The sequence below is a fragment of the Canis lupus genome, chromosome 18, assembly GCF_011100685.1.
Source record: "Canis lupus familiaris isolate Mischka breed German Shepherd chromosome 18, alternate assembly UU_Cfam_GSD_1.0, whole genome shotgun sequence".
NCBI lineage: Eukaryota > Metazoa > Chordata > Mammalia > Carnivora > Canidae > Canis > Canis lupus.
Window position 1 is genome coordinate 54,403,186 of NC_049239.1, and position 15,366 is coordinate 54,418,551.

At 55.0% G+C, this 15,366-nt stretch overlaps 3 protein-coding genes and 1 long non-coding RNA gene across 4 annotated transcripts; 2 read left to right on the forward strand and 2 right to left on the reverse strand.

Moving 5' to 3' along the window:
- Positions 1 to 1,125: 1,125 nt before the first annotated feature.
- Positions 1,126 to 11,786, forward strand: NXF1 (nuclear RNA export factor 1). Its single transcript, XM_038564234.1, has 21 exons — positions 1,126 to 1,286; positions 2,820 to 3,003; positions 3,222 to 3,375; positions 4,568 to 4,651; positions 4,762 to 4,866; positions 4,963 to 5,043; positions 5,153 to 5,222; positions 5,366 to 5,454; positions 5,582 to 5,689; positions 5,845 to 5,954; positions 7,752 to 7,788; positions 8,089 to 8,157; positions 8,241 to 8,296; positions 8,426 to 8,533; positions 8,649 to 8,707; positions 8,823 to 8,938; positions 9,058 to 9,100; positions 9,667 to 9,739; positions 10,241 to 10,423; positions 11,255 to 11,315; positions 11,431 to 11,786. The coding sequence occupies exons 1-21, from the start codon at positions 1,259 to 1,261 to the stop codon at positions 11,467 to 11,469; spliced, it is 1,857 nt and encodes a 618-aa protein (XP_038420162.1). The 5' UTR covers positions 1,126 to 1,258; the 3' UTR covers positions 11,470 to 11,786.
- LOC119864280 lies at positions 11,092 to 12,854 on the reverse strand. The gene is made up of 2 exons (XR_005373670.1): positions 12,569 to 12,854; positions 11,092 to 12,436 (listed from the first exon to the last, which is right to left on the reverse strand). It is a non-coding gene; the product is annotated as an uncharacterized LOC119864280 (long non-coding RNA).
- On the forward strand, positions 11,927 to 13,047 carry TMEM223 (transmembrane protein 223). The gene is made up of 2 exons (XM_038564236.1): positions 11,927 to 12,287; positions 12,614 to 13,047. Exons 1-2 carry the CDS (start codon positions 11,972 to 11,974, stop codon positions 12,904 to 12,906), a joined length of 609 nt encoding a protein of 202 aa, XP_038420164.1. The 5' UTR covers positions 11,927 to 11,971; the 3' UTR covers positions 12,907 to 13,047.
- Positions 13,048 to 13,140: 93 nt separating this feature from the next.
- Positions 13,141 to 15,343, reverse strand: TMEM179B (transmembrane protein 179B). Its single transcript, XM_038564235.1, has 5 exons — positions 15,187 to 15,343; positions 14,103 to 14,290; positions 13,884 to 14,018; positions 13,703 to 13,781; positions 13,141 to 13,495 (listed from the first exon to the last, which is right to left on the reverse strand). Exons 1-5 carry the CDS (start codon positions 15,280 to 15,282, stop codon positions 13,334 to 13,336), a joined length of 660 nt encoding a protein of 219 aa, XP_038420163.1. The 5' UTR covers positions 15,283 to 15,343; the 3' UTR covers positions 13,141 to 13,333.
- Positions 15,344 to 15,366: the final 23 nt, after the last annotated feature.

A 15,366-nucleotide genomic window follows, 5' to 3' on the forward strand; every position in this document is an offset into this window, starting at 1 on the left:
TGGCCCCCATTTTTCCTTGAACTGGATGACGCAGGAGCTCTGCCTGCTGCCGGGAGTGAAAGGTGAAGAACTGGTTTCCCAGCTCCAGCTGAGGCTCTTGGTCCACTCCAAGCCTCTCACCAAATCCAAGCCAGTGACAGGAGAATGAAGGAGAAACCTGCCTGCAACACCCACCCTCCAGGGAGATTAATACACTTCTGGGCCAGGAGCCACAACCACATCATTCTGAGATTACTGCGGTCCCCCCACATCTCACACACCCTAAAGGAATTTCAAGTTACAGAGAACCACCAGCATACTGAGAGCTGACCCTAGAACTTTGGCAGGCTGGAGAGGGGAAAAGGAAGGAGAACGTATGTCTTTTCTAGGCCAGCATTTTACTATTTCCTCTCTCCCTGGCCTCTGTTCAGCTGGTGGTCTCAGTTGCATCTCCACTGCCCAGCTGACAGTGAATGTATTTCCGGCACAGCACTTCAGGGGTGGGTGGGGAGGTTGTGAAGACAATTGCTTGCCAAAGCTGGATAAACGCACACTGTCAATTGACTTCTTGGAAGGATGCATAGGTTGGAAGTTCATTTATATCACAAGTGTTTGTGGAGTTATTGGCACATGCCAGGCCGAGTTCCTGAGCCAGGAGCTGGAGAAAAAAGGATGAATTAGTCAAGGTCCTTGCTCTCTCGGGGTTGACATTCTAGTTTTCTGTTGCCCGGCAATCTATAGACAAGAAAGGGTATCTATCCGGCGCTGGCAGAGGCCGGGCTGAGACTTCAGTACTGGCTGTGTGCGGCTAGGGCTCCGTGAACGGCCACTGACCACCCCGCTCCGGGAGAGTCGGGTCGCCCGCTGCTCGGAAGCCCTTCGTGTGCGGCCCCCTCCCGTGTTCCTCCCGGAGTCCCGGGCTGCGGCAGCCTGCTCTCGGCTCCGGCGCTCGCCCCGGAGGTGCTGGCGGAGCGACGGAACGGAGGGGGCAGGCGGCGGGGCGGGCCGACGCGGGGCGGGCTGGACGAGCGCGGGTCTCGGCAGGCCCGGGAGAGGCCGAGCCCCGCCCCCGGCGCGGCTGTGGCCCGGTGCGCACGCGCAGCGGCCGCGCTCCCCGGCGGCTCCGCCCACCACCGCGGACGTCGGCGGCGCGCGACGTAGTTCGCAGCATAAATGCGGCGGCGCCGGCGGTAGGAGCGCTTCGGCCCGGGCGCCCGGGTGTTCGCGCGTTCGGCGGAGTTCGGCCCGCGCCTGAGCCGGCCTCGCTTCTCGCTGCGCCATGGCGGACGAGGGGAAGGCCTACAACGGTCAGTGCTGGTCGTCAGGCGGGGGCGAGGCGATCGGGGGCCCGGTGGGCGGCGCCGGTGTAGGCCGCAGCCCCGCGGCGGGAGGGGCGGGAGGCGCGGGAGGCGCGGGAGGCGCGGGAGGGGCGGCGGCGCGGGAGGGGCGGGGGCGAGGCCGAGGCCGCCTGCGGGTCGGGCCGCACTCGAGCGGGGCGCCGGCCGTGTTGACGCGGGAATCGTGGCGTTGCGCGGAGCTTCGGCCCGGGGCTGCGGCCTGGCCGGGGGGGGGCGATTCCTTTGAACTTTGTGGGTGGTGATGCCTGTCAGTTGGATTTGGCGCCCGGACTCTGCCTTTAATAGGAGTCCGTGCCCGGCTCATCGGCTCCCTGTGTCGTTTCCCACCGCGTCCGGTCTCTTGTCCCGCGTCCCCTGCGGCCTTGGCTTTGGCTTTAGTATTCTAGACTTCCACACCGGTTCGCTGTGCTCGCCCGAACACTACGCACGGTTTTAGTCCGGAGGAGTGGTGAGGAGGAGCACATGACAGCCGGGTTGAGTCCTGAGTCGTCTTCCCCGAGCTTGAGGGAATTCCACTCCCAGGCCTCATTTTCTATCTCCGTAGGAGGTGGTGACCGTACTTACTTCCTGGGTTTGCCCTCCTGTTCAACGAGATCATTCGTATCAAGTGCCCGGGGCATAGTGCCTGGCACTGAAGAAAGTTCTCAGTGAATGTTTGCTGCGCCTTATATTCAGTTGTGGTGTTTTGTTTTGTTTTTTGCCCTCCCCCCCGCCCCCCGTCATTTCTTAAGGTTCATTGTTTGCAGAACACTAGGCATGAGGCGTTTGGGGAGTCAGGGACCTTTTTGTAAGATGCTATTCTTACACCCCAGGATTCAGAGGGTCATGTTCCAGGGGAGCAGTCCAGGACCCTTGGCTAAGCTCCCTAGTTGCCACTAGAACCTGAATCTTAGGAGTTGTCTCCTAAGTTAAAAAAGCATTTTTTGCCAAGGAAATAAACAGCTCATTCCCAAAAGTTCAGAGTGGCAGTTTGAGAACAAGAATTTTAAAGAAGCCCTTAATTTTATTTGTAACTGACGCTTGTACTCTGCGCAAGGGAAGCTTTGTTTACTGAGAGCTGATGTGATCGTCGTGATTGGTTGATTTAGGAGATGTTGAGCGAGGTCACCATCCAAGTTTTGAGAAGGCTTAAATAGATTTGGGAAACTAAGAGCAAGCAGATTTCAGGTGACTTTTCAGGGGTCTAGTTCCACACTGGGTCCATATTCTACTCACACTTCCACATTGTGCCTTTCCCGGTCTGTAAGTTCCAGTTCCTGAGTCCTTTTTCTAAAGCCCTGCCCTGTCTTCCAGTGATGTTTCGCTCCTGCTGCCATGCCACAGAGAGGGTTCTCCTCTCAACAGACAGAAGTTTGCATGGAGGTGGGCTCTGTAGTTGGTGTGTATCTCATTTGATAGCACAGGCTGCTTGCTACTGTGATTCCCACAGCAGGGTAGCTGGGCTGACAGCATGTTTCTAATGGATGTCCTTTTTAACCCCAGAGCATGATGACCGTGTTAGTTTCCCTCAAAGAAGAAAGAAAGGCCGGGGTCCTTTCCGGTGGAAGTATGGCGAGGGGAACCGGAGGTCTGGAAGAGGAGGTTCTGGCATTCGGTCTTCCCGCCTGGAGGAAGATGACAGAGATGTGGCAATGAGTGATGCCCAGGATGTTCCCCGAATACGACAGTAAGCGACCAATTGATCTGGTTTGAGAGCTCAAACCAGATTTATTTATATAGCTTTCTGCTGCCCACACCATTTCCCTTCTCACCTGGAAAAGTGAGGGATGTCAGGGCCAGTTTAATGGTTAAATAGTTTTAGCTATAATCCTGACAACAGTGTGGGAAGCCTTTGAGAAGACATTCCTAGTGTTTGCGGACATTTTATTCTCTGCTTCCCCACAGCAACCCCTATCCTCCCCGACCCAACCGTCGAGGTGACAGTTGGCATGATCGAGATCGCATTCATGTTACTGTGCGGAGAGACAGAATTCTTCCAGAGAGAGGAGGGGCTGGCACCAGCCAGGATGGGACCTCGAAGAACTGGTTTAAGATTACAGTGAGTGTCTGGGGTGCCTGGGTGGCTCAGTCAGTTTAGTGTCTGTCCTACACTTGATTTCATCTCAGGTCATGATCTCAAGGTCATGAGATCAAGCCCCACGTCACCTCTGTGCTGGGCATGGAGCCAGCTTGAGATTCCTATTCTTTCTCTTCCTCCCTCCTCCTCTCCCATTCCCTCTCCCCTCCCCCCTCCCCCTAAAAAGAGATTACACTGAGTGTCTGGGGAAGTAGATGGTGCAAGGGAGATAGGGGGCTGGGCTCAGCGTGTAGGTCTTTACTTTTCACACAACAAAATCAATCTTCACTGTTTTCTCCACAGTCGGGTGTCCAGCCTTTCTCCTAGAACACCTAAGAGCAGGTTCAGAAAAGGAGTTAGAGGGGGGATAAGCAGGATGAGGGGGATGGGGACACCATCTAAAGGGAAATGTGGGGGGCAGCCTGGGTGGCCCAGCGGTTTAGCGCCGCCTTCAGCCCAGGGTGTGATCCTGGAGACCCGGGATCGAGTCCCACGTCGGCTTCCCTGCATGGAGCCTGCTTCTCCCTCTGCCTGTGTCTCTAATAAATAAGTAAAATATTATAAATAAGTAAATAAATAAATAAGTAAATAAATAAATGGAAATGTGCTAACTGGTTGGGAGGTGGAGTAACCCATCCAAATGTCTCTATCTGGCTCAAGCCCAGTATGGGGCTTGGGGTCCCTTAAGTTCTCTGAGGGGTGGGCCAGGTCTAAATCATATCTAAGAACTTTTAGAACCAAATAGTTTGGGGAACCTGGGTGGCTCAGTCGGTTAAGCATCTGCCTTCATCTCAGGTCATGATCCAAGGGTCTTCGGATCAAACCCCAGCAGGGAGCCTGCTTCTCCCTCTCACTCTGCCTGCCCCTCCCCCTGATTGAGCGCGCGCGCTCTCTCTCTCTCTCTCTCTCTCTCTCTGTGTTAAATAAATAAATAAATGAAATCTTAAATTTAAAAAAGGAACCACATAGTTCTATTTTCTTGAAAAATACTAAGTTTAAATGGGCAGAAAGGAAGGTAAGGAATCTGTGTCTGACTTGAGTAAAAAAAAAAAAAACTTTTAACTGGCCCTTCCTTTAGGAAATGTCATAGAAGTTGGCAGAAGGTGTGAAAGGAGCACTAGGTTGAGTCTGTTGGTCAGCCTTTATTACATGATATTCCTTCTCTCTCATCTAGATTCCCTATGGGAGAAAATATGACAAGTCATGGCTCCTGAGTGTGATTCAGAGCAAGTGCAGTGTCCCTTTCACCCCCATTGAGGTGAGATAAGGCCCAGGTGGCTGACTGGGCACCAAGGAAGGTGAGGGGCCAGCTGGACCAGGGGCCCCAGGCTCCCAGTCTCATGCTCTTGTTTCTTCCTCTTTGTGCAGTTTCACTATGAAAACACACGGGCCCAGTTTTTTGTGGAGGATGCCAGTACCGCCTCTGCATTGAAAGCTGTCAACTATAAGATTTTGGATCAGGAAAACCGAAGGGTGTGTGTAAAGGGCCTGGCTTGGCTGGAGTTGGGTCGTGGTCCTGTGGCTTAGGCTTTCCCAGAATTCACCTTGCTCTCTGTGTCTTCCCTGCAGATATCTATCATCATCAACTCCTCTGTCCCACCCCATTCTGTACAGAACGAACTGAAGCCAGAACAAGTAGAGCAACTAAAGGTGAGGCAGGCTCACGTCATGTGTCTCCTCTCTAGTTCCACCAGTTCTCACATCCACAACCCCTCTGCACAACCCGAGTGACCGCTGACCCCTTTTCCTTCTCCTGTAGCTGATCATGAGCAAACGATACGATGGTTCCCAACAAGCACTTGACCTCAAGGGTCTCCGTTCAGACCCAGGTATGACTAGCAGCGGTCATTCTCAGAGAGGTGGAGGCAGAGGGGGGTCTGTCGGGCGGGGAAAGTTTGAGAATAGTTTGGTATGAACTCTGACGTGGGAAAGTCCTCTCAGACTTCCTCTCTTTCCTTTATGCTGCCTGAAGACTTGGTGGCCCAGAACATCGATGTTGTCCTGAATCGCAGGAGCTGTATGGCGGCTACGCTGCGAATCATTGAGGAGAATATCCCTGAGGTGAGGCTTTTGTCCTGCTTAGAGATGGGAGGAGGCAGAGTGGGACAGGTAGAATGGGGCTAGGAGGCAGATGTGTCTCCGAATCCTTTGTTGGCAGTGCTTCCTCTAATCCTTTCTCTGCCTGTAGCTCTTGTCCTTGAACTTGAGCAACAATAGGCTCTACAGGCTGGATGACATGTCCAGCCTTGTGCAGAAAGCACCCAACCTGAAGATCCTCAACCTCTCCGGAAATGAGGTGAGACCTGAGGGTCTGGTTATGTTGTGTGGGGCGGTGAGTAGAGGGTGCAGAGGGCTCGCCTGCTGACAGCAGAAGGCACGGTGTGGGGATCTCACTGGCTCGGCTCCCTCATTGGGGTCTCCTGCCCACTCTCTCTGCCCTCCTCTCCGCAGTTGAAATCTGAGAGGGAACTGGACAAGGTAAAAGGGCTGAAGCTGGAAGAGCTGTGGCTTGACGGAAACCCGCTGTGCGACACCTTCCGAGATCAGTCCACCTACATCAGGTCAGTTGTAGCCTCTGTCTCCCCTCCTGGGGACCTTCACCCCCTGGGAGGCTGAGCTAATGTACCCTGACCAGTGCCCGTCTGCAGGAGATGTGCAGCCCTGAGCTGGAACCACCTGTCCTTTGGGAGGATCACATGCTCCTCCCTTCGTCTGTCTGTGTGTCCCAGTTTGGCCCCGAGGTCTCCTTACCTTCCTTCTCACCTGACTACCTGTTTGCTGTTCTGTGGTCTTTCCTCTTCCCAAACACAGCCTTTTCTAGAGTCTCCCTACTCTCCTGTTCCAGGAAGGGCATCTCCTGCTTTGTGGCATGACCATGGGGTATCTGTCATCTGCCCCATACATGGAGCTGCCTTATGCAAGAGCCTGCTGTCCCAGGGCTGAGAAAGCCTTTCTGCCCTGGGACTTCCTGTTGATGGGCCTTTCCTTCTTTGTTCTGCGCTAGCCCCTCTTGCCGTTTGGCCAAGAGGGACTCTCTTCTCACGGTCCACGTGCCCAAGGCCACCGTTGCCTGGGCTTTCTCCCTCATGCTGAGGTTGAGGCCTCCTCGGAGCTGGTGCCATGCATTCTGTCTCTCTTGCCTGGAGCTGTGTGAGCTGGGCCCTCCCTGGAGAAGAAACCTGGGTTCCCCAAGCTGTGTGAGCAGAGCTGGGGCCCCGCCGGCAGGCGAGGGAAGCCCAAGGCAGGTGCTGGGCGTGGAGGCCACGGGGGCATAGACTGCGGAGGAGACAGAGCACTGACCCTCTTGGGGGCGCTGCCCCGCCCTCACTCGCACACCTCACGTCACCCTGCTTGGCCCCGGAGGATGGCTGGTTAGCCAGAGACGGGTAAGATTCCTCAGGGAAGGAACAACCTAAGACAGGCACAGTCGCAGAGGGGCCATCAGGAGAGAACTTGGGGGCCAACAGAGGTGGGGCACAGACCCTCACCCCCCCAACTCTGCAGGGGCCTGAACCCTCACCCCTCCTGAGGGAGGTCTCCTGCCCCCATGGCTGCTTCACATCCCACGCCCAGCTCAGATTGGGACCCAGGTAGCAGACAGAGACCTGGCCAACAGCAACTGCCCTCCGGCCGCAGCGAGAATTTGTTTCCCGTCTGTACCTTGGACCAGGGAAAGAAGGGGCAGCTGAAGGAAAAGGCTGTGTCGGGTGTCCTCTTCCCTTTTTTCTTCCTTGTTTTTCCTAAGGCCTCCTTTGGCCTTTGCTTTCTTTCTTTTTACTCTCTCCCCTCCTCTGTGTCCCCATCTCTCCCTGGCCTTGGCCCCATCCTCCCTTCTCTCTTTCTCTTCTTCTCCTTCTCCATCTTCTTCCTTCACCTCTTCCTGACCCCCTACCTTGCTCATTTCCCTGCCCCAACATCCTGTGCCATCCCTGTGGTGTGTTCTGGTCTTGGCTATGGCCAGGCTGGGCAGAACTGATGGATACCTGTTGAGGCAGCGGAGCCCCTGGGCTCCCACCCCATTCCCTCCTCCCGGGGCTGCACAGGTGAGTAGGTGGAAGGTAAGGGGGGCAGGGAGGGGAAGGAGGTCCTGGCTTAAAGCCTGGGCTGGGAGTGCTGCTCTTGTGGCGCTCGGGTCAGGCAGCAAGAAGAGCGTCTGCCTTCAAGGCGGTTGTTTCTGGGTGCCCCGGGTGAAGTGGGGAGTGGGGCCTCTTTCCCCAGAGCTCAGAGGCTGGGGAGGAGTGAGAGGACAAGCAGGACGGGGTGGCTAATCCCTTGGGTGTTGGAGTATTTGCTCCTAGAGCAGCTCAGGAGGCACGGTGGCTCTGAAGCATCACTCACTTCTGTCCCGTTTTTGACAGCGCCATTCGAGAACGATTTCCCAAATTATTACGCCTGGTAAGTCCATAACTTTTTCAGTTCTTTTTAATGACCATAGGCTCTCCCTCCCAAAAGGTCTTTGCTCACGTGGGTTTGTAGGACCGTTAACTTGGAGACCTGGAGCCCTTTGAGAATCTGGCAAAAGCTATAATCCTTAGAAAAAGACCAGTAGACAAGAGTCACATCTCTTAGGGTCCCTGAGCCTTTTCCACGTCTCCTAGACACTTTGATCTCTGACTCCTCATTCCTGGTTCGCCCGTCTCATTACTTCTCAAGCCTTTTCTCTCTGGTTATGCTGTCGATTTCCACTTTCCCCAGGATGGCCATGAGTTACCCCCGCCAATTGCCTTTGATGTCGAAGCCCCCACGATGTTACCGCCCTGCAAGGTAAGAAGGGGGGATAGAGTTTGAACTTGTGTTGTGTCAGGTAAATAAGAGTGACGTGGTCCTGATAACCTGTGTGATTCCAGGGAAGCTATTTTGGGACAGAGACCCTGAAGAACCTGGTCCTGCACTTCCTGCAGCAGTGAGTATTGCAGGGCCCCTGAGGCTGGGAGAGGAGGGCTAGCTAGCCCCAGCACAGCTGACCCTCGGGAGCAGTCAGGTTCCCCTCCACACCACGGGGCTCAGGCTTTCCCTTTTGTTTTCTCCACAGGTACTATGCAGTTTACGACTCTGGAGACCGGCAGCGGCTACTAGATGCCTACCACGATGGGGCCTGCTGCTCCCTCAGCATTCCCTTCACCCCCCAGAACCCTGCCCGGTGAGTATCCCTGCCCAGAGCCTGCCCAGGACCAGCATCTCTCAGCAGCTGCAGGCAAGCGCCCGCCAGCACTCCTACTGCTCTGAGCCCTGCCTTTCTCCGCTTATTCCTCTAGAAGCAATCTGGCCGAGTACTTCAAGGATAGCAGGAATGTGAAGAAGCTCAAAGACCCGAGTAAGTGTGTGATGTGAAGGGGGCAGGGCAGCATGGGAAGGGGGGCAGATGGGACTTGGTCACAGGGTCCAGGAGACTGTGGTAGCTGCTAATCTTGAATTCTCCTCTCGCACAGCCCTGCGGTTCCGGCTGCTGAAGCACACACGTCTCAACGTGGTGGCCTTCCTCAATGAGTTGCCCAAAACTCAGCATGACGTCAATTCCTTCGTGGTAGACATAAGCGCCCAGACCGTAAGCACCTGTTTCTGCTGCTACAGAAGCCTGAACTGGGTGAAGGGGCAGGTACAAGGCATGGGGACCTCAGGCTCGGGCTGGAGCCTGTGTGCTGACCAGCGCCTCTTCTCTTTCAGAGTACGTTGCTGTGTTTTTCTGTCAACGGGGTCTTCAAAGAAGGTGAGAATCTTTGGAGTTTGGGGTGTGCAGAGTGGGCCCTCCCGCAGCTAGTTTTGTTCTCAGCACTCTCCATTCCCTTCCTTCTCCTTCCTGAGCTCCTCCTGTTCTGCCCAGGCCATCTCCATGAGGCCTACCATCTCCACCTGTCTTTTCTGTCTGGGAAATGGGACAAGTCTGAGGATGAGGACACAGACTTTGGGGTCAGGCAGTAGTGAGTTTCTATTCCAGCCTTGGTCCCATGTGGGCAACTTATGTTATCTCTGAGTCTCAAATTCTTGATTTGTAAAAGGGGGTTAGTGATAGCCATGTCATAGGGTGCTGTGGGGAGCCAGTGAAGTGCCTGACACAGGAGCTGGCTCACTAATACTCCTGGCGGGCTAACTGTGGTGGTGGTTGTCCTCCCTGGCCTCTGACACTCCTCTTCCCCTCTGCTCCCCTGGATGCTCATAATCATCAGTCTAGTCTACTTCAGTTTAGTTGTATCAAGTAAGACCATGATTGGAGAAGCTTTTTGTAAACATGGCGTAGCTGATTCTAAGGGGTCTTTGCCGTTGTTGACATTGCAGTGGATGGAAAGTCTCGGGATTCTTTACGAGCCTTCACCCGGACATTTGTCGCTGTTCCTGCCAGCAATTCAGGGTAAGTGTTTGGCTTTCCACATGGGTTCCCAGTCCCAATCCATGGCCAGCAAATGGGAGTTGGTGGGGGAGGCGTAGGGGAGCCAGTCCTCAGGATGTTTTCAGAATTTCAGAAAGCTGAGGGGGAATCAAGAGGAGGCTGTCACAGTGGTGGTGAGCTTAGCTCTGGAGCCAGATTGTCTGGATTTTTCATCCTGGCAAGTTTCCTCATCTAGAAACTAGTATAAGCTACCTACTAACTACTTCCTTGGTCTGTTGTGAAGATAAATGGGGAGAAGAACTGTCCTGAATTGGAGGAAATGTGTAATTCTAATGTTTGGCAGCTAACCCTATACTCAGGTTCTGTGGGAAGGGGCATAAATGATAAAAGGCAATGACCAAGAATGGGCAGGAGGACTTTGGGGATATTGAAAAAAATCTGTCAAGTGTGAGAACAGGAGTAATTTTGGGAAGATGAGGTTGGCTGGCTGTCCAGCTGTTTAAAGTGCTTTTTGTCCCAAAGACTGTGCATCGTAAATGACGAGCTATTTGTGCGGAATGCCAGCGCTGATGAGATCCAGAGAGCCTTCGCCATGCCTGCACCTACACCTTCCTCCAGTCCAGTGCCCACCCTGTCCCCAGAGCAGCAGGAAATGCTGCAGGCATTCTCTACCCAGTCTGGCATGAATCTTGAATGGTCCCAGAAGTAAGTGCTGGGCATGTGTAAGAATAGGGGTAAATGGAGGTAGGGGTGGGAATGAGTAAGGAGTGCTCCTTGGGGGATCCCTGGGTGGCTCAGTGGTGATCCTGGAGTCCCGGGATAGAGTCCGTCCCGCATTGGGCTCCCTGCATGGAGCCTGCTACTACTCCCTCTGCCTGTGTCTCTGCCTCTCTCTCTTTCTCTGTGTGTGTGTTTTTCATGATTAAATAAATCAAATCCTAAAAAAAAAAAAAAAAAACCTAAAAAAAAAAAAAAAAGTGCTGCTTAAATTTTAAAAGCCAAAATTTATAAATATGGCCCATAAAAAATTTTGGCCTATGCCTACATCAGCATAACAAACTTTTTGTATTTTTTTTTTTTTTAAGATTTTTATTCATAAGAGACACAGAGAGAGAGGCAGGAGGGAGAAGCAGGCTCCATGCAGGGAGCTAGATGTAGGGGACTCGATCCCAGGTCTCCAGGATCACACCCTGGGCTGAAGGTGGTGGCATTAAACCACTGAGCAACCCGGGCTGCCCTACTGTTTTTAATACTGTTCTACAAGTTACTTTTTTTGCTTATCCCATTATTGTCTTTCCCTATCACTATAAAAATTACCTTAGTAATCTTGATCCATTATTTAATACTTCTTTGTATCCAATAGACCAGTGATAGACATTTGGATTTTTACTAATTTTTCATTTGTAACACATAGTGCAAGAGTGTATAGAATTGTTGGCACATATGGTGGGGGTTAATAGGGTGGATTTTGAAGTGGTCAGGGTGAGTGCGTTATTCTGGTTCTGATGGGGGGTTCCTGCTCTTCCACCACTCCAGGTGCCTTCAAGACAACAACTGGGACTACACCAGATCTGCCCAGGCCTTTACTCATCTCAAGGTAAGTTTGGGGACTTCAGTAGCAAAAAGGCGAGGGATCTCTGGGCCTTAAGAGGTCAAGCCAGGGGAGGGAATGGGGGAGAGGGCCTGGATCTGACCTTTTCTTTTTTTCTAAGGCCAAGGGCGAGATCCCAGAAGTGGCGTTTATGAAGTGATCTGTAGTCCTGCCCCAGAAGAAGCTCCCTGTAAAATAGCCCTTGGATATTGATGTCTCCTTGTCATGGCTGTCGTCTCCTCTCTGGCCCCGAGGCCACCCCGTGACTGTGACTCAAGAGGAAGGGCTGCTGGATCCCTCTCCTCACCTGCCTTCTGGAAGACTTCTGGAAGCCTTCCAGAAGATTGAGCCTCACTGGTGCCAGGAAGCCAAAGCTTACTTTGTAGAACTGACACTAAACTCCCCGAAGGACTTAGGTGCTCTGTGTACTTAACCCCCAAACCTGCCCTACTTTTTAAGATAAAGAGTGATATTGTATTTTGTGTCCTGCTTGCTACATTGTTTTTGCCTCGCTCTTGCCGAGCACGCGCGCGGGTCTGGGGTGAAGGGCCCCCACCCTGTTGCCGCCAGGGACTAACCAGGGCCAATTGCCCGGAAGCTCAGGGGCGGGGCTTTCCAGCCGGAAGTCCTACCCCGGAAGCGGCGCCGTAGCCGCACGGGCCATGGGGGCACCTGGGGGCTTGTGTTCCGTGCGGCTGCTAGTCGCACTGCGGTCTCTGCCGGCGCGCCAGCTCCTGCACGACGTGGCCCCGCCGCGGGACGTGCTGCTCTTTGAGCACGAGCGGGGCAGCTTCTTCGCCGTCCTCGGCCTGTTCTGCGCGGGCCAGGGCGTCTTCTGGGCCTCTCTGGCCGTGGCAGCCTTGGCCCGACCGCCGGCCCGGGCGCTGCCTCCAGACGCCGAGATCCCAGACCGCGGCCGCTTGGACCTACGCTCCACACTCTGGCGCTACGGTCTGGCTGTCGGTTGCGGCGCCATTGGTAAGGCGCGGGCTGGCTTCCCGCCACGGGGACGTGGGGCGGCAGGGCACGACCCGCCCTGCTCCGGCACGGACGGGGCGGGACTCCCGACCTTCAGGCTAGGAGGAGCTGTGCCCCTCATTCTGCGAGCTCCGGACCGGTCTCCTTGCCTTTAAAACGAGGGTGGACATGAAGGTTGTTGGGGGGATGGATGAACACAAGAGTCACGTGGAAGAGTTCGGTAAATGTTACTATCAGCACAATTTTTTAATTCGGAGGGCACTGGAAAGGTTGTTACTTACCTCTCCAGTGAAAACCCCTCACCCCAAGCTTTGGTTTTCCTGCAGGTACCCTGGTACTTGGTGCTGGTCTTCTCTTCTCCCTCCGTTCTGTGCGTTCAGTGATGCTCCGGGCTGGAGGGAAGCAGGTGACCCTCACCACTCATGCCCCCTTTGGCTTGGGTGCTCATTTCACCGTCCCTTTAAATCAGGTATCCTGCATGGCCCACCGCGGTGAAGTCCCCGCTATGTTGCCTCTAAAGATCAAAGGCCGGCGCTTCTACTTCCTCTTGGACAAAGCTGGACATTTCCCCAACACAAAACTCTTTGACAATACTGTAGGTGCCTACCGCAGCTTGTGAAGAAACCACCTCTGGTCACTCATCCCTCCCAGAGGGGAATAAAAACTGAACCTTAGGGATGGGGTGACAACCAAGGTCACAAGGGGGCCCAAGGTTCATTAGCAAATAAAAGGGTGGCCATCCCAAGGGCAGCTGATGGTACCTCTTACTTCTGTTCCTTGTCTGTTGAGCTTTCACCATATCCTCCCATCCACCTGCCTACAGTGCTTTAACACCAAGAACTCAGTACCAAGATGAAGGGAAAAAGTAATATAATATTTTGGTACAAAAACAACTGTAGGACGAGAGGTGGAGGGGGCCTAGTATCATGTTTCCCTCGTGGAGGGCAAAGGGGCTCCCAGTATAAACAGGGCCACGAGGGGGCAACAGGACTGTAGGCACTTGGGCACCGAGTCTTAGGCTGCAGGCAGCATCCTTTGGTTACTCTTCAGGAATGGGAAAGGCGAGACCCAACGAGAGCATCTGTCTCAGAGCTCCATTCAGGGTCCCCCTGCTCCAGGGGCCGGAATGGGGTGGCTTCAGACTTCCACTGCACCACCTGAAGCACCAAGACCACACACCACAAAACCAGATTCACCCAAGAAGAGGTCTGTGGGAAACAGGAACAGGAGTGTGAGGAGTGCGGCCATCTTACCCACTTCCACCCACATACCGCTATTCTCTATTCACTGTCAGGTCAAAAGCCTTTCAGCCCCTTGGAGCCTCTTGCTTCAGGGCACCCCCACAACTACAGATGCCTCTAGGAACCTGCAGACCCCTGGGTCTCCACCCGGTCTTTCATATCCCGGGACCTCACTTCAGCATTGTGTAGGTTGGAGTAAAACTGCAGAGCGGTTCCAGGGGGTGTCCATGGAACTTTCTGGGCTTCGGAGCAGCTGTGAGGTCAAAGAGACGGTGGTGAGAAAGAGGGTTATAGGCTCTCCTCTGCAGAAGGAAGGCCATCAGCCCCATCCAGGGTTCCCTCCCACTCCCATTACCTAATTGTAATGTTCAGGGAGACGATGGATTTGCAGAGAGAACGGGTGCCAAACCGAAGGATACAGGCGGACACTAAGACCAAGAAGATGGCTACACACGAGATGACCAATGCAATGCGGAGCCCTATGGGGCCTCTAGGAGGAGGGAGAGAACCAGCCTTGTAGTTGAGATGGGACTACTCCCAACTCAGCCCCCGGCCCTCAGGGTAGGGCAGTCACCTGTGGGAGTCCTCGATGCAGCTGCTGTAGACCCAGAAGAGTAGAAGCAGGAGACAGTAGAGGGCCAGGAGGCCAGAGACCCCAGCCACAAAGTAGCAAACGGACGGGGCCGAAGGTTGGGATAAGGCCGGGAAGGAGCCATTCAGGGCGGCCACACCATACAGGGGACAGCAGCCACTGAAGGAGCCCTGTGAAGAGAAGCTGCTGATCCCTACCCACATTTCAGGTGAAAGCCTTGGCGCAGGCTCAGGACAGGTGTGAGGGATAACCTAGGGGAGGGCCACCCTAGGAAGTTCTATATGCACTGTCCGGGCCTGTTTCTGGGCCCACAGACTGATGGAGAGGGCCTGCTGGGGAAGTCAAACCTGCAGTGGCCAGAAGGATCAGGAAATAGGCGGTGGTTATAAAAGACAGTGAGCTTCGGAGAGGCCTCACAAGTTCTGGTCTTCCCTCTTCAGAAATCCTACAGTAAAACCAGAACTTGTGTAACCTTCGGCTCTCTCCGGTGTTTTCTAATCCGTAAAACCAAAGATCCCTAACGGTGCCTACTTTCTGGCTACACGAGCGTGTTTGCGAACACGACTGCCTGGCTGGGGAAACCCTCTGCTTTACGCGGCCGTTTCCTACACGGCTCTTCGGTCGTTCACACACACTGGGCTGTGATCGTGCGGTAGCCTGGTCATCGCCGCCGCACCGAGCTTTACTTCCTGGCGGAGCTCGGCACAACCGTGTCTCATTTAAAGGACGAAGGCAGGGCCTGGGCCGACTTCTGTTGCAGAACCGGGCAGAACCGGGCACGTTAACGCCGCCGGGGCTGACAGGCCGGGCTACGTCTGGTGCCTTAGGTCACTCCTGAGGACTCGTCCCTTTGGCGAGGGCCCGGCTGCGAAGCGGCACACCGGCGGGCGGAGCCGCAGAGCGCCGTGGGCGCCGAAGCATCGCGGCCGCAGACCCGCGAGCCCTGGGCCTCACCCGGCCCGCCCGCTCCGAGGAGCAGAGGAGCAGCCCCGCGGGCCCGGCCCCGCCCGGAAGACGGCGCCTGCCTCCCCCACACCCGTCGCCGCCTGCCCGCCCCGCCCCGCACCTGGGTCCGGGTCAGCGTCGCGGCCGCCACGGCCCCGCACAGAAAGGCGGCCGCGAGCAGCAAGAGCTCGAAGCGCTGCGGCCAGAGCAGCGCCATGGCGCCCCCGCCAGCAGGAAGCGCGGCCGCGGGAGCAACCGCCCAAGCCCCGCCTCATCCGGCACGACCCACGAGCGGCAGACG